The sequence below is a fragment of the Carcharodon carcharias genome, chromosome 30 (assembly GCF_017639515.1).
Source record: "Carcharodon carcharias isolate sCarCar2 chromosome 30, sCarCar2.pri, whole genome shotgun sequence".
Lineage (NCBI taxonomy): Eukaryota > Metazoa > Chordata > Chondrichthyes > Lamniformes > Lamnidae > Carcharodon > Carcharodon carcharias.
In genome coordinates, this window is record NC_054496.1 from 11,114,067 (window position 1) to 11,138,660 (window position 24,594).

Sequence of the window (24,594 nt, forward strand, 5' to 3'; positions counted from 1 at the left end):
TACAAGGACACACAGGTCCCTTTGTACATCAACATTTCCCAATCTATCACCATTTAAATAATGCTCTGCCATTCCGTTTTTCCTACCAAAGTGGATAACTTCACACTTATCCATGTCATACTGCATCTGCCATATATTTGCCCACTCACTCAACTTGTCTAAAATTGCCTTGAAGCCTCTTAACATCCTCCTCACCACTCACATTCCCACCAATATTTGTGTCATCAGCAAACTTGGAAATATTACATTTGGTTCCCTCATCCAAATCATTGATATATATTGTGAATAGCTGGGGCCCAAGCACTGACCCTGCGGTACCCCACTCGTCACCGCCTACCAATCCGAAAAAGACCCATTTATTCCTATTCTGTTTCCTGTCTGCAAACCAATTTTCAATCCATGCCAATATATTACCCCCAATCCCATGTGCTTTAATTTTGCACACTAACCTCATATGTGGGATTTTATCAAAAGCTTTCTGAAAATCCAAATACACAACATCCATCGGTTCTTCCTTATCTATTCTGCTAGTTACATCCTCAAGAAACTCCAATAGGTTTGTCAAACATGATTTCCCTTTCATAAATCCATGTTGCCTTTACCTATTCCCGTTGATATTTTCTAAGTGTTCTGTTATCACAACCTTTACTATGGATGTTAGGCTAACCGGTCTGTAATTCCTTGGTTTCTTCCTCCCTCCTTTTTAAATAGTGGGGTTACATTTGTCACTGTCCAATCTACTGAGACTGTTCCAAAATCTACAGGATTTTGGAAGATGACAACCAACATATCCATTCTTTCCCTGGCCACCTCCGTCAGTACCTTCGGATGTAGATTATCAGGCCCTGGGGATTTATTGGCTTTCAGTCACATTAATTTCTCCAGCACTATTTTTTTAGTAAAACTAATTTCCTTCAATTCCTCCTTCTCACTAGACCCCTGGTTCCTTATCATTTCTGGGAAGTTATTTGTGTCTTCCTCTGTGAAGACAGAACAAAAGTAGTTGTTTAATTGCTCTGCCATTTCCTTGTTCTTTTTTACAAATTCTCCCATTTTTGGACTATAAGGGACCTACATTTGGCTTCACTAACCTTTTTCTTTTTACCTAATTATAGAAGCTTTTACCATCTTCTTTCATGTTCCTTGCAAGTTTGTCTCTCATACTCTATTTTTCCCCTCTTAACCAATCTCTTGGTCCTCCTTTGCTGAATTCTAAACTGTTCCCAATCCTCAGGTTTGCTACTTTTTCTAGCAACTTTATTCTCTTTGGATCTAATACTATTCTTAATGTATTTTGTTAGCCATGTTTAGGCCACTTTTCCTATTGTGTTTTGGTGCCAGAAAGGAATGTATAACTTTCACAATGCATACATTTTTTCCTTAAATATTAGCCAGTGCTTATGCACCGTCATGTCTTTTAATGAAGTTCCCAATCTATCTTAGCCAACTCACACCTCATATCTTCGTAGTTTCCTTTGTTTAGATTTAGGGCCCCAGTTTCAGGTCGGACTACTTCACCTTCCATCCTAATGGAGAATTCTGTCATGTTATAGTCACTGTTCCCTTAAAGACCCCACACAACAAAATTATTAATTAACCCTTTCTCATAGCACAATACCAATCAAATCTCGGATAGCCTGTTCCCCAGTTGGTTCCTCGACTTACTGGTTTAAAAAAAATCTCGTCCTCACTCCAGAAATTCATGTGCGACAGAATTATTGCTAATTTGTTTTGCCCAGTTTAGATGTAGATTAAAGTTACCCATGATTCCTGTAGCAACCTTCTTACATGCATCATCACCTACCTTACCACTAATGCTTTCCACGCTTTGTTGCTTCTTAGATCCACCCAGACTGATTCTACACCTAGATTTTCTGAGCCCATATCCTCTATCATTATTGCACTGATTTCATCCTTAACTAACAACGCCACCCCACCTCCTTTTCCTTTTTGCTTGTCTTTCCTAAATATCGAGTACTCTTGGATATTCAGTTCCCAGCCTTGGTCACCCTGCAGCCATGTCTCCATAATCACAATCATATCATACCTTTTTACATCTATTTGTGCTGTTAATTCTTCTACCTTATTGCGAAAGCTCCGTAGATTCAGATACAGTGCCTTTAGATTTGTCTAACATTTTTATACATTTTTTTTGTACTATGGCCTTGTTTGCTGTCAGCTCTTGTTTCCTCTGCCTTCCACTTTGCTTTTTACTTTTCTGCCTTTCATCCCTATCTTTGTTTCCCCCTCTTGTGTTTCCCCGCTCAAGTTCCCATTCCTCCACTACTCTAGTTTAAACCCTGCCACGCAGTACTAGCGAATACCCCTGCGAGGATATTGGTTGCAGTCCTGCTGGGGTGCAACCCATCCAGCTTGTACAGGTCCCATCTTCCCTAGAATTGGTCCCAATGCCTCAGGAATTTAAATCCCTCCCTCCTATACCATCTCTCCAGCCATGCATTCATTTGGTCTATGCTCCTATTCCCAATCTCACTAGCACATGGCATTGGGAGTAATCTTGAGATTACTACCTCTGAGGTCCTGCTTTTTAATTTATTTCCTAGCTCCCTATATTCTGCTTTCAGGACCTCGTCCCTTTTTACCTATGTCATGGTACCAACATGGACCACAACCTCTGATTTTTCACTCTCCCCTTTCAGAATGTCCTGCAGCTGCTTAACGGCATCCTTGATCCTGGCAGCAGGGAGGCAACATACCATCCTCGTGCCTCGTCTGCAGCCGCAGAAAAGTCTATCTGTCCCCCTTACAATAGAATCCTCTATCATTATTGCTCTCCCACTCCTTTTTTTTTTCCGCACTCCCTGTGCAGCTGAGCCACTTATGGTGCCATGGACTTGGCTCTTGCTGCACTCCCCTGAGAAACCATCTCCCCCAGCAGTATCCAAGATGGAAATTCTTTTAGAGAGGGAGATGGACCATGGGGGCTCCTACGCTACCTGCCTACTGCTTTCAGTCTGTCTGGCGGTCACCCATTCCCTTTCTGCCTGTGCACCCTTTAGCTGTGGTGTGACCACCTCACTGTGCGTGTTATCCATGAAGATCTCACCCTTGCAGATGCTCCACAGTGACTCCAGCCACAGCTCTAGCTCCGATATGCAGATTTTGAGTAGCTGCAGCTAGATACACTTTCAGACTTCCCGCATTCAGCCTTAAATAACAATGGGGCATCCACAGCCCTATGGGTTGACAATTCCAAAGGTTCATATCCCTCTAAGTGAGCAGATTTCTCCTCAGCTCACTCATACATGATCGATCCCTTCTCCTGGGGCTGTATCTCATGTTCTAGATTCTCCAGTCAGCGGAAATAACCTCTTGGTGTCTAACCTGTCAAGCCCTTCAGAATCTGGTATGTTTCAAGACTCTCACCCCTCACTCATCTAAAATCCATAGAGTTTAAGCCAACTTTACTCAGCCTCTCATCCCAGAAGCTAATCAACTAAACCTTCGTTGTGCCACCTCCAATGCAAGTCATACAGGATATTGTATCAAATTCCAACAAACTCTCATTGTAGGTGGCGGTGCAGAGGGTGAAAATCTGCCAATGGCCTTATGCTGCCACAACCAAGTACAAGGCTATTTAGATCAAGCTACTTTTCATCCCTAAAAAAACAGGCTCCAACAAATTATTCCTAGCCACTGTAATAACTCCACAAGCTTTCAGTAATCTTCAAGACACAAAAATCCTCATTGCATCTGCCTCGATTAATCAAGCAAGTGCTGAGTGTCGCATTTCTCATTCTAATCTAGTCCTAATGCGAGCATAAAACTAAAAAGTTCAGAGTTGCAACACCCCTAATCCTCGTTACCATGGCCTGAATCTTATGTTCATCGGGCACACGCAATCGACAGGCCTGGAATGCAGATGCAAAATGCGCTTCCGCCTGCAAGTGGCCAGCATGAAACATGGGCGGAGAAGGGCTCAGTGCTGCAATGTGGGAGAGGGATGGGGATGCGGGAAGAAGGCAGACACCAAAAGAACGGAGGGTGAGGGCTTGTGCCCCCTGAAGGCTGACAGCTGCTGTGCAGCTGCCTCAGGGAGCTGCAGTAACTTAGAAATGAAATGAGCTCAGTAAACTGCTGCAAACTGTGGCAACACAGTAAACGCAAGCACCTGGCAGCAGACTACATAGCAGATCATCCCTCAAATGCCTTCTTTATTTTATTCAACTCCAGACAACTCATCCCGCCCTGGATGTAGTTTGTAGTGAACAAGTGAAGCGAGAAGGCCACCTGGCAACTTGGGCCGTCCGCCAACTGTAAAAGTGGACGGGCCGCATAAAATCACTGACAAGTGGCTCCTTAATAGGCTTAGTTGCCTGCTTAATTGTCGAAGGGCACGCTTCCGACTCCCAAGCGTGCCCACCAAACATAATGTTGCGCGCAAGCGCGATGCCGTCGGGTCACGCGCCCGATGTCTTCTCACGTGGCCGCACAAACAGCGTAAAATTCTGGGCCGTATATTACAATGAGGCACTTCATGGCAAGGGGCATATCACATTTGACCTCTGAAATGGGGATGGGTGAGGAGGAGGAGGAGGAGGAAATCAGTGTTGTGCCAGAAAGTGAGAAGGAACTCCACTCCAGCTTGCTATCCAAAGAGCAAAGATGTCTCTAAACAATTGGGATTTAGGCCCAATAGTTTTTGCTGTGAGACACAAAATGGCAGCTGCACTGGCAGAAATATCAAAGCCACATTTTAAAACTTATTTGGGAACCTTCAATAACAATTTTAATCACCTTTGATTTTTAATACCAGTATAAGGACCTCAACAATTTTTTGAATCCTGTGAATAATTTTTTTACTGTACTGAAAAATACTTCCCTGACATAATACAAAATAGCATTAAAAGAGCCAAGGAGGCTAAAGTAAGATCTCTGAACATTGACTGTGAACCTCAACGCATTGTACATATATATGAAAAGTTTATGGCAGTTTTCTTTGAAAATAGAAGAATGGTCTGTGTGTTACACAAGATGAATCAGATGACTTATTTCAATTGAAAATATTTATTTTCACAGAATACATACAGCATTCTAGATAACTTGCCAAAATATGTGATGTGTACTGGTAGTTCTGTGGTTAACGCATAAAACAATTGAAATCCTGGGATATGGGGCAGATTTTCACAGAGTCAGGAAGAATCCATGGACCTTTAAAAATGATGGGTGGGCTCCAGTCGCAGAAGTCCCACCCCATTTCCAACAAATCCTATTTTTCCCAACAGTGGGAAGGGAGTGGGCTGTGATTCGGACAAGCGGGAAAACCAAACTCAGCAGGGCCAATAGAATTTAGTACTGAGCCCCATTTTTGCTATTCCAAAGGCCTTAACCAGCAGTAGGGGAGACATAAATTGATGGAGTAGTCATAAGTACACTCGAAAAATGGATATGGTCTGTTTAAATGTCATGTTCTGAAGTTTTTTGAATCCCCTGCTCTTTAAACTTGAAAAGAAATAGGCTGAAGCTGTCAGCGAGAGTTAAAAATAAAATCTGCCGGACTGTTTTGATTGACAGGCATTCTTGTGTAGGTTAAAAAAAAGCATGACTACCCGTTCCACACTTTCAGTAGAGTTCTTTATTGACATTTCCCATGTGCTATTGTCATATCATTATGAATGCTTGGCTAAATTTCAAAAGCTAAAATCATCTCAGCAGACAGCTCTGAGTTCACACTTTGACAGTTTAGAAGGCTATTAAACAATTAGTTAGTTGTCTTTGTCGTGGCTACTAAATAGAACTGTGTTTGTTTTTATAACAGATTAACTACTTGAGAAAATTTAAAAGCTTTGAATGTATTTCATGAATGGGAGTTTTTTCCACAAAGGTTTATAAATGAGATAAAAACAGAAAATAGTAGAAAAACCCAGCAAGTCTGACAGCATCTGTGGAGAGAGCAACAAAGTTAACGTTTCGAGTCCATATGACTCTTCTTCAGAGCTCTGATTCCTCTAAACGGACCTAAAACGTTAACCCTGTTTTCTCTCCACAGATGCTGTCAGGCCTGCTGAGTTTTTCAAGCATTTTCTGTATTTATTTCAGATTTCCAGCATCCACAGTATTTTGCTTTTTCTTAGTGTTTATAAAATGAGTTTATAAATTGCGTGGATTGGCATGTGGGATTACAACATTATTGCTATTAGTGAGACTTGGTTGCAGGAGGGGCAGGACTGGCAGCTCAATGTTCTGGGGTTCAGACGTGATAGAGGGAGAGGGATGAAAGGGGGAGGAGTGGCTTTACTAGTCAGGGAAAATATCACAGCTGCGCATAAGCAGGACAGCCCAGAGGGCTCGTCTACAGAGGCCATATGGGTGGAGCTGAGGAATGGGAAAGGTGTGACCACACTAATAGGGTTGTATTATAGACCGCCCAATAGTCAGAGAGAATTGGAGGAGCAAATCTGTAGAGAGATAGCAGACCGATGTGAGAAACAGAAAGTTGTGATAGTAGGAGATTTTAACTTTCCACATATTGACTGGGACTCCCATACTGTAAAAGGGCTGGATGGCTTGGAGTTTGCCAAATGTGTTCAGGAAAGTTTTCTAAATCAATATATAGAGGTACCAACGAGAGAGGATGCAATACTTGATCTCCTGTTAGGGAACCAGACAGGTCAGGTGACAGAAGTATGTGTAGGTGAACATTTTGGGTACAGTGACCACAATGTCATTAGTTTTAAGCTAATTATGGATAAGGATAGGTCTGGTCCTCGAGTTGAGATTCTAATTTGGAGAAAGGCCAATTTTGTGGAAATGAGAAAGGATCTAGGAGGAAAGGATCTAGGAAGAATGGATTGGGATAAGTTGTTTTCTGGCAAGGATGTGTTCAGTAAGTGGAAGGCATTCAAAGGCGAAATTTTGAGAGTGCAGAGTTTGCATGTTCCTGTCAGGATTAAAGCCAAAGTTAACAGGCTTAGGGAACCTTGGTTTTCAAGGGATATTAGCGACCTGGTTAAGAAGAGAGGTGTATAGCAGGTATAGGCAACAAGGAGCAAATGAGGTACTTGTAGAGTATAGGAAATGTAAGAAAATACTAAAAAAGGAAATCAGGAAGGCAAAAAGAAGACATGAGGTTGCTTTGGCAGATAATGTGAAGGTAAACCCGAAGGATTTCTACAAGTATATTAAGAATAAAAGGATCGTAAGGGACACAATTGGTCCCCTTGAAGATCAGAGTGGTCGTCTACGTGTGGAGCCTCACGAGATGGGGGAGATCTTAAACAGTTTTTTTGCATCAGTATTAAATCAGGAAACTGGCATAGTGCATAAGGAAGGAGGGGAAACAAGCAATAGTGTCATGGAACATATAAAGATTAAAGAGGAGGAGGTGCTTGCTGCCTTACAGCGAATAAAGGTAGATAAATCCCCCGGGCCTGACATGATATTCCCTCGGACCTTGAGGGAGACTAGTGTAGGAATTGCAGGGGCCCTGGCAGAAATATTTAAAATGTCCTTAGCCACGGGTGAGGTGCCGGAGGATTGGAGGGTAGCTCATGTTGTTTAAAAAAGGCTCCAAAAGTAAACCAGGTAATTACAGGCCAGTGAGCCTGACGTCAGTAGTAGATAAATTATTGGAAGGTGTTCTGAGAGATCGGATATATAATTATTTGGACAGCCAAAGGCTGATTAAGGATAGTCAGCATGGCTTTGTGCGTGGTAGGTTGTGTTCAACGAACCTTGTAGAGTTTTTCGAGGAGGTTACCAAGAAAGTAGATGAAGGAAAGGCTGTGGATGTTGTCTACATGGACTTTAGTAAGGCTTTTGAAAAGGTCCCACATGGGAGGTTAGTTCAGAAGGTTCAGACAATTGGTATCCATGGAGAGGTTGTAAACTGGATTCGGAATTGGCTGTGTGGGAGAAGACAGAGAGTGGTAGTGGATGATTGCTTCTCAGATTGGAGGTCTGTGACTAGTGGTGTGCCTCAGGGATCTGTGCTGGGACCACTGTTGTTTGTTGTCTATATCAATGATTTGGATGATAATGTGGTGAACTGGATCAGCAAGTTTGCTAATGACACTAAGATTGGAAGCGTCATGGACAGTGAGGAAGGCTTTCAAAGCTTGCAGAGAGATCTGGACCAATTGTAAAAATGGGCCAGAAAATGGCAGATGGAATTTAATGCGGAAAAGTGTGAGGCGCTTTATTTTGGAAGTCAAACCAAGGTAGGACATACACAGTAAATGGTAGGGCACTGAGGAGTGCAGAAGAACAAAGGGATCTGGGAGTTCAGATACATAGTTCCCTGAAAGTGGCATCACAGGTAGACAAGGTTGTAAAGAAAGCTTTTGGCATACTGGCCTTCATAAATCAAAGTATTGAGTATAGGAGTTGGGATGTTATGGTGAGATTGCATAGGACATTGGTGAGGCCAACTTTGGAGTATTGTGCGCAGTTCTGATCGCCTAACTACAGGAAGGATATCAGTAAGATTGAGAGAGTGCAGAGGAGATTTACTAAGATGTTGCCGGGTCTTAAGGAGTTGAGTTACAGGGAAAGATTAAATAGGTTAGGACTTTAATCCTTGGAGCATAGAAGAATGAGGGGAGATTTGAAAGAAGTTTAGAAAATTATGAGGGGTATAGACAGAGTATATGCGAGTAGGCTCTTTCCACTTAGATTAGGAGAGATAAACATGAGAGGACATGGCTTTAGGGTGAAAGGGGAAAGGTTTAAGGGGAACATTAGGGGGAACTTCTTCACTCAGAAAGTGGTGAGAGTGTGGAACGAGCTACCATCTGACGTGGTAAATGCGGGCTCACTCTTAAGCCTTAAGAATAAATTGGATAGATACATGGATGGGAGAGGTCTGGAGGGTTATGGACTAGGTGCAGGAAAATGGGACTAGCGGAATAATATTTCGGCACAGACTAGAAGGGCCGAATGGCCTGTTTTCTGTGGTGTAGTGTTCTATGGTTCTATGGAGTGTTGCATTAGATTGTTAGTTTATTTTTTTCATCTCCATATGGCTTCTGAGGTCTGTTTATAGTGGATACTGGGTGAGTGGCTATGGAGGTGGCATGAGGGCTTGAGAGGGTATGGGACTCAAGGTGGGGGCATGATTTGACATGGGGGGTATGAGGGGGCATGGCATATGTGGGGAAGGCATGGGTTGACATGGAGTTGCATGACGGGATGGGTGGGAAGGTGAAGAAATGTGACAGATGAGGGTAGAGGGCCTAAGAGCTCGAACCAAAAACTTCTAGCTGGTTCACTTCCTTGGCTACCAACGATCTGCTTCTAGGATTGGTGGACCCACCTTGGTAGTAAAATCCAGCCTTATATTTACAAAAGGAGCCAACTCTTGCTCAGTGAAGGGTAATTTTCTAACTTTTCACTACCAGTTGCGAACCTTGCCTACGGGAAGCATGTACTATGCATAATTTTTCATAATTTTCTTTGCATCGTGATTCTGAGATGTGCTTCCAACAAGCAATTTTCACCCTCCGTGCCCCATTTGAGAACACTAGCCAACTGATTACCCTTATCCCTTATTTTTGAGGAAGGGGATATTTAACAAGTGTTATCTTGATTTAATTTATGATTTTTATCATCCTGACAGGAAAACAAAGCTATATTTTAATCTTACCTGCATTCAGCTCCATCCATTCCCCGGCCACTGTCTGAGGCTACAACGGACTGTTCCTAACTTCAGCATTTTATTTGACCCTGAGCTAAGCTTCCAACGCTAAAATCACCTATCTTTAGCTCTGTAACACATGACTGTCTCTGGCCTGACTTCAATTCAACTGTTGCTGAAACCCATGCTCATGTTTGTTGCCTCTGGACTCAACTATTGCAACACTCCCCTGGCCAGCTTCCCATCTTGCATCCTCCATAAAGTTGAGATCATCCAAACTTTTCTGCCCGTGTCCAAACTCACACCAAGTTCCATTCACCCATCACTTCTGTGCTTGCTACTGACATTATCTCCCATTCTGGCAAAGCCTCAATTTTAACATTCTCATTCTGATTTTCAAGGTCACTATGGCCTCTCCCCTCCCTATCACTGTAATCTTCTACAGCCTTACATCGCTCTCTAGGTACCTGCACTCCAGAAATTCTGGTCAACTGAGCATTATACATTTATTCACTCCAGCATGTTGGCTGTACCTACAGTTACTTTGGCCCTAAGTTCTGGAACTTAGATCAAACTTGGGCAAGGAAATCTCCTGCTGATTACTACATACCGCCCTCCCTCAGCTAATGAATCAATGCCCCTCCATGTTGAACACCACTTAGAGGAAGCACTGCGGGTGGCAAGGGCGCAGAATATACTCTGGGTGGGGGGCTTCAATGTCCACCATGGAGAGTGGCTCAATAGCGCCACTACTGACCGAGCAGGCCCAGTCGTAAAGGACATAGCTACTAGACCTGCGGCAGGTGGTAAGGGAACCAACAAGAGGGAAAAACATACTTGACCTCATCCTCACCAACCTATCTGCCGCAGATGCATCCATCCATGACATTATCAGGAGGAGTGACCACCGCACAGTCGCTGTGGAGACGACGTCCCACCTTCACATTGAGGATACCAACCCATCGTCTTGTTGTGTGGCATTACCACCATGCTAAATGGGATAGATTCCGAACAGATCTAGCAACTCAAGACTGGGCAGCCATGAGGAATTGTGGGCCATCAGCAGCAGCAGGATTGTACTCAAACACAATCTGTAACCTCATGGCCCAGCATATCCCCCCCTCTACCATTACCATCAATCCAGGAGATCAACCCTGGTTCAATGAAGAGTGCAGGAGAGCATGCCAGGAGCAGTACCAGGCATACCTGAAAATGAGGTGTCAATCTGGTGAAGCTATAAAACAGGGCTACTTGTGTACCAAGCAGCATAGGCAGCAAGTGATAGACAGAGCTAAGCAATCCCACAAACCAACGGATCAGATCTAAGCTCTGCAGTCCTGCCACATCCAGTTGTGAATGGTGATGGACAATTAAACAACTCACTGGAGGAGGAGGCTCCACAAACATCCCCATCCTCAATGATGGAGGAGCCCAGTACATCACTGCAAAATATAAGGCTGAAGCATTTGCTCCAATCTTCAGCCAGAAATGGCGAGTGGATGATCCATCTCAGCCTCCTCCAGAAGTCCCCAGCACCACAGATGCCAGTCTTCAGCCAATTCGATTCATTCCATGTGAGATCAAGAAATGGCTAAAGGCACTGGATACTGCAAAGACTATGGGCCCTGACAATATTCTGGCAATAGTACTGAAAACTTGTGCACCAGAACTTGCTGCGCCCCTATCCAAGTTGTTCCAGTACAGCTACAAAACTAGCATCTACCTGGCTATGTGGAAAATTGCCCAAGTATGTCCTGTACACAAAAAGCAGGACAAATCCAACCCGGCCAATTACTACCCCATCAGTCCACTCTCGATCATCAGTAAAGTAATGGAAGGGGTCATCAACAGTGTGATCAAGTGGCACTTGCTTAGCAATAACCTGCTCACTGACACCCAGTTTGGGTTCTGCCAGGACCTCTCAGCTCCTGACCTCATTACAGCCTTGGTTCAAATATGGACAAAAGAGTTGAACACCCGAGGTGAAGTGAGAGTGACTGCCCTTGACATCAATGAGCCCTAGCAAAACTGGAATCAATGGGAATTAGGGGAAAAACTCTCCACTGGTTGGAGTCATACCTAGCACAAAGGAAAATGGTTGTGGCTGTTGGAGGTCAGTCACCTCAGCTCCAGGACATCGTTGCACGAGTTCCTCAGGTTAGTGTCCTAGGCCCAACTATCTTCAGCTGCTTCATCAATGACCTTCCTTCCAACATAAGGTCAAAAGTGCTGAAGATTGCACAATGTTCAGCACCATTCATGACTCTTCAGATACTGAAGCAGTCTATGTCCAAATGCAGCAAGATCTGGACAATATTCAGGCTTGGGCTGACAAGTGACAAGTAACATTCGCACTACACAAGTGTCAGGCAATGACCATCTCCAACAAGAGAGAATCCAACCATCACCCTTCGATGTTCAATGGCATTACCATCACTGAATCCCCCACTATCAACATCCTGGGGGTTACCATTGAACAGAAACTGAACTGGACTATGCATATAAATACTGTGGCTACAAGAGCAGGTCAGAGGCTAGGAATCATGCGATGAGTAACCCACCATCTGACTCCCCAAAGCCTGTCTACCATCTACAAAGCAGAAGTCAGGAGTGTGATGGAATACTCCCAACTTGCCTGGACGAGTGCAGCTCCCACAATACTCAAGAAGCTTGACACTGTCCAGGACAAAGCAGCCCGCTTGATTGGCACAAACATTCACTCCCTCCACTAGTGACGCACAGTAGCAGCAGTGTGTACTATCTACAAGATGCACTGCAGGAATTCACCAAGGTTCCTTCAACAGCACCATCCAAACCCACGACCACTACTATCTAGAAGGATAAAGGCAGCAGACATATGGGAAAACCACCACCTAGAAGTTCCCCTCCAAGTCACTCACCATCCGACTTGGAAATATATCGTCATTCCTTCGCTGTCGCTGGGTCAAAATCCTGGAACTCCCTTCCTAACAGCACTGTGGGTGTACCCACAGCACATGGACTGCAGCGGTTCAAGAAGGCAGCTCACCACCACCTTCTGAAGGGCAACTAGGGATGGGAAATAAATGCTGGACCAGCCAGCGAAGCCCACATCCCATGAATGAATAAAAATAAACTCCGTCCCTAAAACTTGTGCCTTTCTACCTCTTGGTGAAGATGCTCATCAAAACCTACCCAAGCTTTGGATAACCTGTCCTAATATCCCATTACGTGGCTTGGTGACAAATTTTATTTCATAATGCGCCTGCAAAGCATTTTGAGAAATTTTACTATGTTAAAGGTGTTCTGTAAATGCAAGCTGTTGTTCTGTAAACCAAACAAGAATACCATTAATGGTAAGTTGCTTGGTAGTACAGAACTTGAATCTTGCTGAAAACAGAGACATGTTGCTTAAGTTTTTCAATTTACACTTATCAGGACAAACACAAGAATGCCATGTTTCAAACAATCACAACAATTTTTACTATAGGAGAAAAGAGGTGGGATTGGTGGGCAAGTTGACTCTGATTGGCTGAGGCATTGCAATCGAAAAAGCAATAGGCTCCCCAAGCCTCCAGGTAATTCAAAAAAAAAAGAGCAAGACTTGTAAACATTCCTTTTGTTTGCAGAGAATGGGTCCTTGCATATAAATATATGTCATTTCTAGCAAAGACCAATGAGCTTGACTGATCATCTTAAAATCATACACTGGTTGTTGATGCAGCTATTAGCGCACTCGGTTGTTCAGCAAGTGTTACCCAATCACGGGATCACATCTAACAGTAGATGCTTTGCTTTGGGATTTGCAAGCACGGTCTGGTGAGTACGGTTCATACTCTGGCTATTATGCACACCTGGAGGAATATATTGTTTTATTCAATCAGCCAATCGTTAAGAGGTATGGCCTATGTGCCTGGCATCAAACCGGCACTGAAATTCATACACGACGTTGCTCAATTGTGTGGTAGGCACTATGTCTTTTTGGACTGATGGTAGACTCTTTATTCGCTGTGTATCGCACAAACTGGCAGTGGACCAAAGGCCACCACGTTCAGATCTGAAAAGTGCCTGTTCTACTTCAAATTACCCTGGAAAGGCAAAGTATCTCATAAATTTGAACAATAGATTAAGCAGCCTGTTTCACACTGCACTATGCAGTGGCTACGCAAGTGGTATTTTCCACTAATACAATGTTGCTATCAGTTCAAAAATTCTGACTACAAAAAACTAAGCAATGTAGTGTATGAATTTCAGTGGCAGTGTGATGCCAGGCATGTAGTCCCTATGTCCCAAGGGCTGCCTAATCGAATCAAATGATAGCCTCTTTCAGCTATTCATAATGGGCAAAGCACAGACCGAAATCAACTACCACATACTTGCAAAACTCAAAAAAAAATTCTACTGTTAGATGTGATTCTGAGATTGGGCTACACTTGCTGAACAATCCTGAGTATGCTAACAGCTACACTAACCTAAGATAATCAGTCAAGTTCATAATGTGTCTTAGGCATGGCAGAAGCGGCATACATTCATGCTCAAGGATCCATTCCCTGAAAACAAAAGGAATACGTTCAAGAATTGGCTCTTTTTTGAATGACCCGGAGGCTTGGGGCACCTGTAGCTCACTGTGCTTTCTCCTTCACAATGCCTTGGCCAATCAGAATCAACTTGCCAACCAATCAGCATTTATTTTCTCCTGTACTATAAACTGTTGTAATTGCTTGAAATTTGGCATTCTTACATTTGTCCTGATGAGTGCAAAATGAAAAGCTTCAGCAACATGTCTGCTTTCATCAATAACATTAATGATATTTTGGCAACCATTTATTATAAGAATGTTAATAGTGAACAAGGAACTAACCTTTGGGATCCAACTCGTAAGATTGCAATAAATCAACTTTTTTCCCTTCTGGCTACAAGAAAAAACAGAATGAAATGAGTATGATAGAGCCTGGTATGTTCTAAGTCTAATATTCCCTGTTTAAGCTACTATGACACTCTAGGTTAACAAATGCTTAACAAGGCAATTTCCCCCAACATTCCTTGCACCAGTGTCATTATCATTCTTCCTGAATATGCTCTACACCCTATATTTAGGTGAAATTGTCAGCAACCAGCAAGTGGCTGGAATAGTTCACTGTCTAACTTTCCACTTCCCATTTGGCCAAAATTAATTTGTAATTTGCCATGATCTTTAACCGATGTCATCGATTGTGACTTGTGATTTCAGGTGTCCATTACCAAAATTTTCCGATTCCGAACAACCCAATATTTTGTTTCAGAGATTCAATTCCAATTGAGAAGTTGGCATCCAGGATGAGCTAATTTATTACAAAAAGAAAAGATTTACAAGAACATTTCCAGAGATAAGGGACTTCAGCTAAGTGAACAAATTGGAGAAGCTGGGGCTGTGTTCCTTGGAGAAGACAAGGTTGAGAGGGGATTTAATATATGTGTTCAAAATGTTGAAGGGTGTAGACGGAGTCGATAAAGTAGATAAAGAGAAACTGTTCGTGCTGGCAGAAGATTCAAAAACCAGAGGACACAAATGCAGGAAGATTGGCAAAAGAACCAAATGTAATAAGAGGAAAATCTTTTTATGCAACATGTAGTTACAATCGCAGATCCACTGTTGATGGTTTGCGAATTATGTTGTTAAGATACTCAGGTGAAAGGCATTGTTTAATTAAGTACATAGAGCACTTATAACAGATTGGTTTCTGTGACTGGAGGGCATCAATGGGGGGACTAGAGTGCAACATTAGCCCCCAAAATTATATTTTATTTCAATTTGATAACATTCCTTTAAGATTTTTTCTTTTGTTACAGTGCCCCTTTAAGGGGCTTTCACTAATTTGTTTAGTTGATTAGTTTCAGCCTTGGATAATTTGTTCTGTTTCCAAAAGAGTATAAAGACAGACTGAGACTGTCCCTTTAAGGGCTGTCACTTTAATTAGTTTATTTTATCAACTGTTAAAATTTTAAAAATTGAAACAGGTTGGTAAATTGAAAGCAGGTATATGAATAAACCCATTCTGTGAATAAACCCATTAGCAAGCAAAGTACTAGTTTCTGTGCAGTTTCGTATTTCAACAACTGGCTTGGGATCAAAACAACAAGAATGCAGTGAAGGGAGATTCAAACGTGGCTTTCAAAAAGGAATTGGATAGACAGCTGAAGGAAAAAAATTGCAGGGCTAGAGGGCAGGAAGGTGGGGCTAGCCAAACCATTCTTGCAGAGAATCAGCACAGTCTTGATGGGCTGAATAACCTCCACCTGTACTGTAAACATCAATGATTCTAACCATTAATGCGAGGAACATCTGGAAGTTTCATACTTACTATCACTAGAAGGGATTTCCTCACACCATCAGTAACAAGTCTGTCATAGACTGAGGCTTTGACTTCAATATCTATTTCTCCGATTGTCAACGGAACTATGACATAAGGCACAGCAACAGATCCTTTTCCAGGAACAGTAACTTCTTTTCTAAATTTCTGCGTCTGTTTTGCACCGCTGCAGAGGTTTTCTTTGTATGGAAACTCGACACGCACCTAGAATTTAAAGTACAATTAAGTTATAAAATAATTATTAAAAGTGGAATTATTTATGTGATGAAACCATATATATGTATCTACATTGTCAAAAATTATAGATGCAACACTCCCAACTCATTTGCTTCAATACAGCACTTCTGATTTGCAACTTGAGATTGAGAAAAGTATTTTCCATTGTATGAATGAAGCGATTGTCTGCATGCGTGTAAAATTGCTGGCTTACATTCACACAGCATCAGCTCAGCAACAGGGTAATGCATGGTACAGAGGGCAAATCTCAAAGTGAGAACTGAGGTTAGAAACCTATTGCAATAGCCTCAGAAGTCTGCTGCTAAGGGAAGCCTCTGAGCTGCTGGAAAAGCATGAAGTATGTGTGACCAAGATTTCCAGCAACAATTACATCTATTAGTTTATTTAAAGTAGTAAAACATCACGAAGCAACCAAGACCTGGGACCTGAAGCACACGAGGGGTGCAGCACCTGAGGGCTGCAGCAACAATTCTTCCCTCCTGTCAAAATTTTTCAATGAAGCAAACCCTGAGAAATTTGTTATGGTCAGCAGTGGCATCGTATTGTTATCAGTGCTACAAAAGATTTGCTATTTATGAAAATTTAGCATCTCTTGGACATTTACATTCGTAAACTGTAAACAGCCCTGGAGTTTCTAATTATTGATCTGCTGTTTTCTCACTAAGACACCACTTTCATTTCTCAGTGTTGCTGTGCGTAAACCAACTATATAAAGAGATCCATGGTACTAGATATCTTTTGTTCTACCTTTATTAAGAAGTTATGCTGTGGATAAAAATATAAATATTCCATGAGCCAACATTGCATCTGTTAATAGCTTCTAAGACTGACTCTAACCAAGATTGGAGGCCCCGAGAAGTGCACCTCATTTGCCTTAGGCCATGTGGATTTCTCCATATGGGGAATACCCACAACCCATCTGTTCCTGCAACCTACCACATCCAATCTCCCTTGCATACCCCCTCAAGCATACTATCTCTCAAAATCTATACTCATCTTTCTCACAATATCAGAGTTGAATCATTCCAATCAGCTTTTTAACCCTCCTAGAGGACAAGAAAACCCAAATAAAAGTAACAAATAGCATTCTCTGTGACTGTGAATATGTTACATTCTCCCTTCTTGGCATTATTAACCTCTTTTCAGCCTTTAACACAATCCAGTACACCATCATCCATCAATGCCACTCCTCCACTGTCAGCAGAGTGAGACTGCCTGTGCTTGGTCCCAACTGCATCTACCTAATTGTAGCCAGAGAATCTCTATCAATAGTTTCCCATCCTGCATATATGGGATCAGGTTCCACATATACGCTGATTTATCTCTCCCACCACTTCCCTTGACGCCGCAATATCGGTGTTACCATACTGCTTGTCAGTTTTCCAATCTAGATTGCCCAGCTCTGCCTTAACCCATCTGCTGCTGGAACATGCTTTTTCTACATTCATACTCAATTATTCCAACTTCTTCCTGCACAGCCTTTGATCCTCCATTCTACAGAAAATTAATTCTTCCAAAACTCCACTGCTCATATATCCTATGCTTCACTAAGTCCAGCACTGCTCATTGACCTACACAGGACCCTGATCCCACAATGCCTCATATTTAAACCCCTTCATGACTTTGTCCTCCTATCTGTTATCTCCTCTAGCCTTACAACCCTCCCAGAAATAAGTGCTCCTCTGAATTATCCCTCTTGCATATGTCCCATTCCCTTCATTCCAGAATTGGTGGGACAAGCTTTCAACCATCTAAGCACTACACTCCGAAATACCCGCTTTATAACTTTTCACCTCTGCTCCTTTGACATTCCTTAAACCACCACACCCTACATGTCAATACTTCCTTCTTTAGGCTGACATCACCTTGGTCTGATTATAATTCTGTAATATACTTTGGGACCTCACCGTCTTTAAAAATTCTATTTGGGCCCAAGAGGTTGTTGTTGAACTCCCAATCAGCATGTTCCATCTCTCACAAGGCAGAAATGGCAGAGGTCTGATCTGACTAGGACTTTCTTCGGGGATTACACGGGTCTCCCGGTGAAGCTATGGCGGAAGACCTGAAAAGCTCAGATAGAATTTTGTGCTCATTATTTTTAGTAGTACAGGAGCACAGTGGTTATGTTACTGAACTAATAATCCAGAGGGTTAGGCTAATGATGCAGTGACATGATCTTAAATCAGCTGGACAAATTAAATGTAATTAATTAAATAAATTTTGAATGAAAAGCTAGTAGCACTAATGCTGACTATGGAACTACCAGATTGTTGTAAAAATCCATCTGGTTCACTAATGTCCTTCAGGGAATGGAACCAGCCATCCATATGCAGTCTGCCTTATATGTGACTGCAGATCCTAGCAATGTAATTGACTCTTAACTGTCTTCTGCAGCCACCCAGGTGTGTTCAAGAAGGTTCACCTTACCAGGTACATGTGCATTCCATGAATGAATAATAGAATGAATACCTCCCCATGTAAAGATAGTGAGTAAGGATATATTGATAAGATAAATACATTGCCAAAACTTACCCGAATATCATCTTCATCATAATTGTACAGGATTGCTCTAATTTCCACTTGTTCATTGCGGACGACAGAAAATGGAAGTCGAAGGTCAATGAAAAAATCCTTCTGCACCGTTAGCTCATAAGGCTGAGCAACACAAATTCCTGGAGGAAGACACCATTATAATTCAGAAAAGGTGTCACAATTTTTATTTTAAAACGGTGTTCACTTTACACATAGGAACCTAAGAAATAGGAGTGGGAGTAGGCCATTCGGCCCCTCCAGCCTACTTCATCATTCAACTAGATCATGGCTGATCACCTCACTGCATGAACAAACGCAATTATCTCCAAAGATGAAAACAGTGAACCTGAAATGACAATCCCTGCTTTTTAATCTTCTTTGTCATCAAGTTTGTCTTTGAATGGAGTGACTATCATCATCCTCATGCATGTGGAATTGCATGTCTTTAAGTTGCTTCAGTAGGTGTTTAAAATAATCTCTAATCTCTGTATTCTTCGAATGTCCTCGAACAATCATCATACATCTACAACATCCACAAGATGCACAGCAGCCAAGGCTCCTTCGACAGAACCTACCAAAAATGTGATCCCTACCACTGTGAATAACAAGGGCACCCTCACCTCCTGCAAGTTCCCCTCCAAATCACACACCATCCTGACTTGGAAATATAACACTGTCCCTTCAGTGTCCCTGCATCAAAATCCCTCCTGAATAGCACTGTGGGTGCTATACCACACTGACTGCAACAATTCAAAAAGGAAGCTCACCACTACCTTATAAAGGGCAATTAGGGATGAGCAAAAAGTGCTGGCCATGCCAGAAATACCTACAACCCATTAAAAATACAAGAGTTTTAAGATCTCTACTCCAAACTGGAGTTGCTTTAGCTTGTTCCTCTGGCCAATGACGGAGCAATATACTTGGAGAATGCAGGAACTTTAGTTAGGAAACTTCCCTAACTGGCCTACCCATCTCTTTTTAAAAGGCCTCTGTCCATCATATTTTCCTTCTGGGGCTTCAGGAGTTGGGTGGAGTTGGTCCCACGGAGGCTACAACAGAGGCAAGTGGATGGCCAGGCCAGTAAGCTGGAGCACCATCCTCCATTTACTGGGACATCAGCCCAGTTTTAATGGTAAACATCAGCCACTCAAACTCTTCATCCCTCTCATCCCCCAAACATCCCTCATGTCCCCATGCCACCTTCATACACCCTCATATTCCCCATGTTTCCTCCAAGTTTCTTCATATTTCATATACCACTTCCAAGCCCCCATAATTCCCATGCCATCTCCATGCCCCCTCATATTCCCCATTCCCCTCATATTCCCCATGGCCCTCTAAGCTCCCCCATACTCCCCATTCATGCTCCCTCATGTTCCCTATGCCCACTCCATGCTCCCTCATATTCCTCAGGCCTCCATCCTTCCACCCACTCCCCACCCCCGATGTATCCTGCAAAGCTACTCATCCAGTGTCCACAATGGGCAAACCACAGAAGTCATGTCTTTGAAAAGGATATGATAAAAAACAATTCTAACAATCTATCAGAGCTTTCATTCAAACACACTGGACACCGAAAAAAACTGTCATCCATGAAACCAATCCAAAATATAAATCCTCTCAAGCGGTCAGTCTGCTGTTAAAATAAAGAAGCATCTATTTCATTGATCACATCAAAGAAAGGTCATCCTTTAATAGCCTCTTAAAACTATTAATCAAAATGTGAACATGGCCTGGTGCTGAGTTAAATGGTTTTGGAACTTTTGAAACTCAGCCAACCATTCATTATAAAATCAGGTGAAATAACAATGTAAACGATGGAGTCCATGGAAACTGAAAAAAAACAGATGGCCTCTTTTTTACAAAGCTACACCAGATGTCCTGTCAATCAAAACAGTCCAGGGGCAGATGAGGCTAAGGTGGTGATTGACCTCCCACAACCTTTGTACTAGGTATGACTCACTTTCTTCTGTCCATACACCCACATTGCAGGTATCTTAATGGTATGCATGTGGGCTGTTATTAGCTGTTTGTCTGGCGTATGCTCATTCCTGGGGTGATGCTGCCTCTCCAGGGAATTTGGCTGCCGTGGTGAGTGTTGCTGCTGTGATACTTGTTGCTGCTGATCTACTGCCTTTGGTGGGGAATGGTTGACCTCTGGAAGTAATGGTTGTTCGGTTTCTCGAGTGGTTAATGAGCTTACCTCTTCCTAATCAGCTGTTAGCTTTAAAGGAACAGTTTTTTTTATTCATTCATGGGTGTGGGCATCGCTAGCTTGGCCAGTTTTTATTGCCCATCCCTAATTGCCCTTGAGAAGGTGGTGGTGCGCTGCCTTTTTGAACCGCTGCAGTCCATGTAGTATCAGTACATCCACAGTGCTGTTTGGGAGGGCGTTTCAGGATTTTGACCCATCAACAGTGAAGGAATGGTGATATAGTTTCAAGTCAGGGTGTAATGTGGCTTGGAGGGGACCTTGCAGTTGGTGGTGTTCCGAGCTATCTACTGCCCTTGTCTTTCCAGTATTCGTAGCTTTGGAAGGTGCTGTGAAAGGAGCCTTGGTGAGATCCTGCAGTACATTTTGTAGATGGTGCACACTGCTGCTGCTGTGCATTGGTGGCAGAAGGAGTGAATGTTTGTGCAAAGGGTGCCAATCAAGTGGGCTGCTTTGTCCTGGATGGCATCAAGCTTCTTGAATGTTGTTGGAGCTACATTTATCCAGGCAAAGGGAGAGTATTTCATCACACTCCTGACTTGTACCTTGTAGATGGTGGACAGGATTTCTGGAATCAGGTGGTGAGGTACTCGCCACATGATTCTTAAGCTCTGACCTGCTCCTGTAGCTACAGTATTTATATGGCTAGTCCAGTTCAGTTTCTGGTCAATGGTAACCCCCAGGATGGTATTGATTCAGTGATGGTAATGCCATTGAATGTCAAGGGGCAATGGTTGGAGGTGGTCATTGCCTGGCACTTGTGTGGCACTTGAATGCTACTTGCCACTTGTCAGCTAAAGCCCGAATATTGTCCAGGTCTTGCTCCATTTGGTCAAGGACTGCTTCAGTATCTGAGGAGTTGCAAATGGTGCTGAACATTGTGCAATCATCAGCAAAAAATCTCACTTCTGCCCTTATGATGAAAAGAAGATCAGTGATGAAGCAGCTGAAGATGGTTGGGCCTAGGTCACTGCCCTGAGGAACTCCTGCAGTGATGTCCAGGAACTGAGATGGTTACTATCCGACAACCACAACCATCTTCCTTTGTACTAGGTATGACTTGAACAATGAAGAGTTTTCCTCCTGATTCCCATTAACTCCAGTTTTGCTAGGGCTCCTTGATACCAGACTTGGTCAAATGCTGCCTTGATGTCAAGGATAGTCACTTGCACCTCACCTCTGGTGTTCAGCTCTTTTGTTCACATTTGAACCAAGGTTGCAATGAGGTCAGGAGCCGAGTGGCCCTGGCGGAACCCGAACTGATCCTCACAGAGCGGGTTATTGCTAAGCACTGTTGATGACCCCTTCCATCATTTTACTGATGATCGAGAGTAGACTGATGGGACAGTAATTGGCCAGGTTAGATTTGTCCTGCTTTTTGTGTACAGGGCAAGCCTGGGAAATTTTCCACATTCCAGGTAGATGCCAGTTTTGTAGCTGTACTTGAACAGCTTAGCTAGGAGCATGGCAAATTCTGGGGCACAAGTCTTCAGTACTATTGGCATCAGTGGAAAGAGAAATAGAATTAATGTTTCAAGTCCATTTGACTCTTCTTTAGTCATACAGACTCGAAACATTAACTCTGTTTCTCATTCCACAAATGCTGCCAGACCTGCTGAGATTTTCTAGCATTTTCTCTTTTTATTTCAGATTTCCAGTATCTGCAGTATTTTGCTTTTATCTTCAGTACAGTTGCCGGAATACAGCCTTTGTAACATCCAGTGCCTTCAGCAGTTTTTGATATCACGTGGAATGAATCTAATTAGCTGAAGACTGGCATCTGTCGTGCTGGGGGCCACCGGAGGCTGAGATGGATCATCCACTTGGCCCTGCTGGCTGAAGATTGTTGAAAATGCTTTTTAGACTTTTTAGCGGTTTGATACAATGGAATGGTTTGCTCGGCCAGTTCAGAGGGCATTTAAGGGTCAACCACATTTCTGTGGATCTGGAGACAATTGTAGGCTAGATCAGGTAAGCACAGCACATTTCCTTGCTTAAAGGGCATTAGTGAACCAGATGTTTTTTTTTAGGACAATCAACAATGGTTTCCTGCTCATCATTAGACTTTTAATTCCAGATTGTTATCCCACCATCTGCCATGGTGGGATTCAAACCCAGGTCCCTAGAGCATTACCCTGGGTCTCTGGGTTACTAGTCCAGTGACAATAACACTACACCACCACCTCTAGTTCTTTGTATATGGTTATGATGATATATCTGGTCTCTCATTTTCACTATGTACAATTGCGGTAACAACTTCTCCACGCAGGTCCCAAGTTACCAAGTGCGCTGACTTTTGGTGAGAGAATTGAATATTTGCACTCTGATCAGCTCTCCAATTCTCAGCTCTAGCAACGATTTGGCAGCTTTATCAAAGTGAAATTTGGCTTTCTATCATTTCACTTTGACTTTGTCACTCCCTCCTGTTACTGCTCTGGCTTCAGTAGTATTCTAGCTATTGGGAAAGTAATTTGGGTGCAGCATGACATTAGTTGCTAAACTAGACTATTTCCATGCCTTCAATACATGTGTTTCTCCACTCTAGAATTGCCTTGTACACATCTATGTTAGATCTACTCTATTTTTTGATCATCCTTTTGACAATTTTCACTGCTGCCTCAGCCTTTCCATTTGACTGGGAATGATGTGGACATGATGTGCAGTGCTGAATTTCCCAATCTATTACAAAGCATCCGCATCTTGCACTCATGAACTGAAGGCCATTGTCACTCATCACAATCTGAGGAATGCCATAACAACTTAAGTGTGCTTTCAGTTATTCTACGATCTCACTGAGGGTCATCGACATCAGCTTGTCACATGCCCAGTTGTCTGAATAGTAGTTGATGGTGACGAGATAGTCAGTTCCAAAAAGTGAAGAGGTCTATTCCAAGCTTCATCCATGGTCTGACTGGGATGTCCTAAGTCATGAGACACTCTTTAGTTTGCTTAGCTTGATGCTCATTACATGAACTGCACTCGCTGATATGGTCCTTGATCTCATTACTCATGTTTGGCTTTTCCCAGATTAGGCTGAATTCCTGAATGGCTTGCATGGATGCACTTCAACATCTGTTTTCTCATTATTAGCGATGACGACTCTAGTTCCTTTGTACAAGATTCCATCTTAGAAAGTCACTTCATCTCTGTATGCTCAATATTCTCTTATTGCAATAGGTGTGCCCTTGATGGTTTCTGACCATCCTTTCATCACTACTTCCTGCATCACTTGGAGAGCTGCATCTCGTTGCATAGTTTGCTTGATCAGAGCAAGACACTTGTCCGTCAGATTCAATGTCTGTGCTGGGTTGATGAGCATGTCATGCTAGTAGGTGTTGTCACTTTCTTGATTACTCCCATCTTTTCAAGCTGCTGTATCATGTCTTTCAGGTTAGACTTGAGGGCATCTCCTTGGAAGATGGAGATGAAGATGGTCGCATACACTCAGCTACTTCAAGAAGATATTCACCAGGAAGACATCTAAGATCCATGAAAATAACTTTGCATTTTTTTTAGGATTTGTTCAGCAGTCAATAGCTTTGTGCCATGCAAAACATTTTAAACTTCTTCTGATACATGGAGGGGTACTAGTCCAAGCTTTTGAGTGCTTCAAGCTTGTTTCAGGCTTGTTTCAGCTGAGATGAACAGATTTTGCTCAGTGTCTACTATTTGGAACTGCAAATATTCTC

The 24,594-nt window shown here is 42.7% G+C and overlaps 1 protein-coding gene across 1 annotated transcript in view; it reads right to left on the bottom strand.

Moving 5' to 3' along the window:
* The window catches only part of LOC121271164 (complement C3-like), a 167,518-nt gene that overhangs the window by 76,022 nt on the left and 66,902 nt on the right, over nucleotides 1-24,594 (bottom strand). The window contains exons 23-27 of the mRNA XM_041176924.1: nucleotides 18,694-18,833; nucleotides 15,916-16,128; nucleotides 14,816-14,895; nucleotides 14,436-14,487; nucleotides 12,770-12,839 (exon numbers count right to left, since the gene is read on the bottom strand). Coding sequence (XP_041032858.1) covers nucleotides 12,770-12,839; nucleotides 14,436-14,487; nucleotides 14,816-14,895; nucleotides 15,916-16,128; nucleotides 18,694-18,833 — 555 coding nt within the window. The remainder of the gene's footprint in view (nucleotides 1-12,769; nucleotides 12,840-14,435; nucleotides 14,488-14,815; nucleotides 14,896-15,915; nucleotides 16,129-18,693; nucleotides 18,834-24,594) is intronic.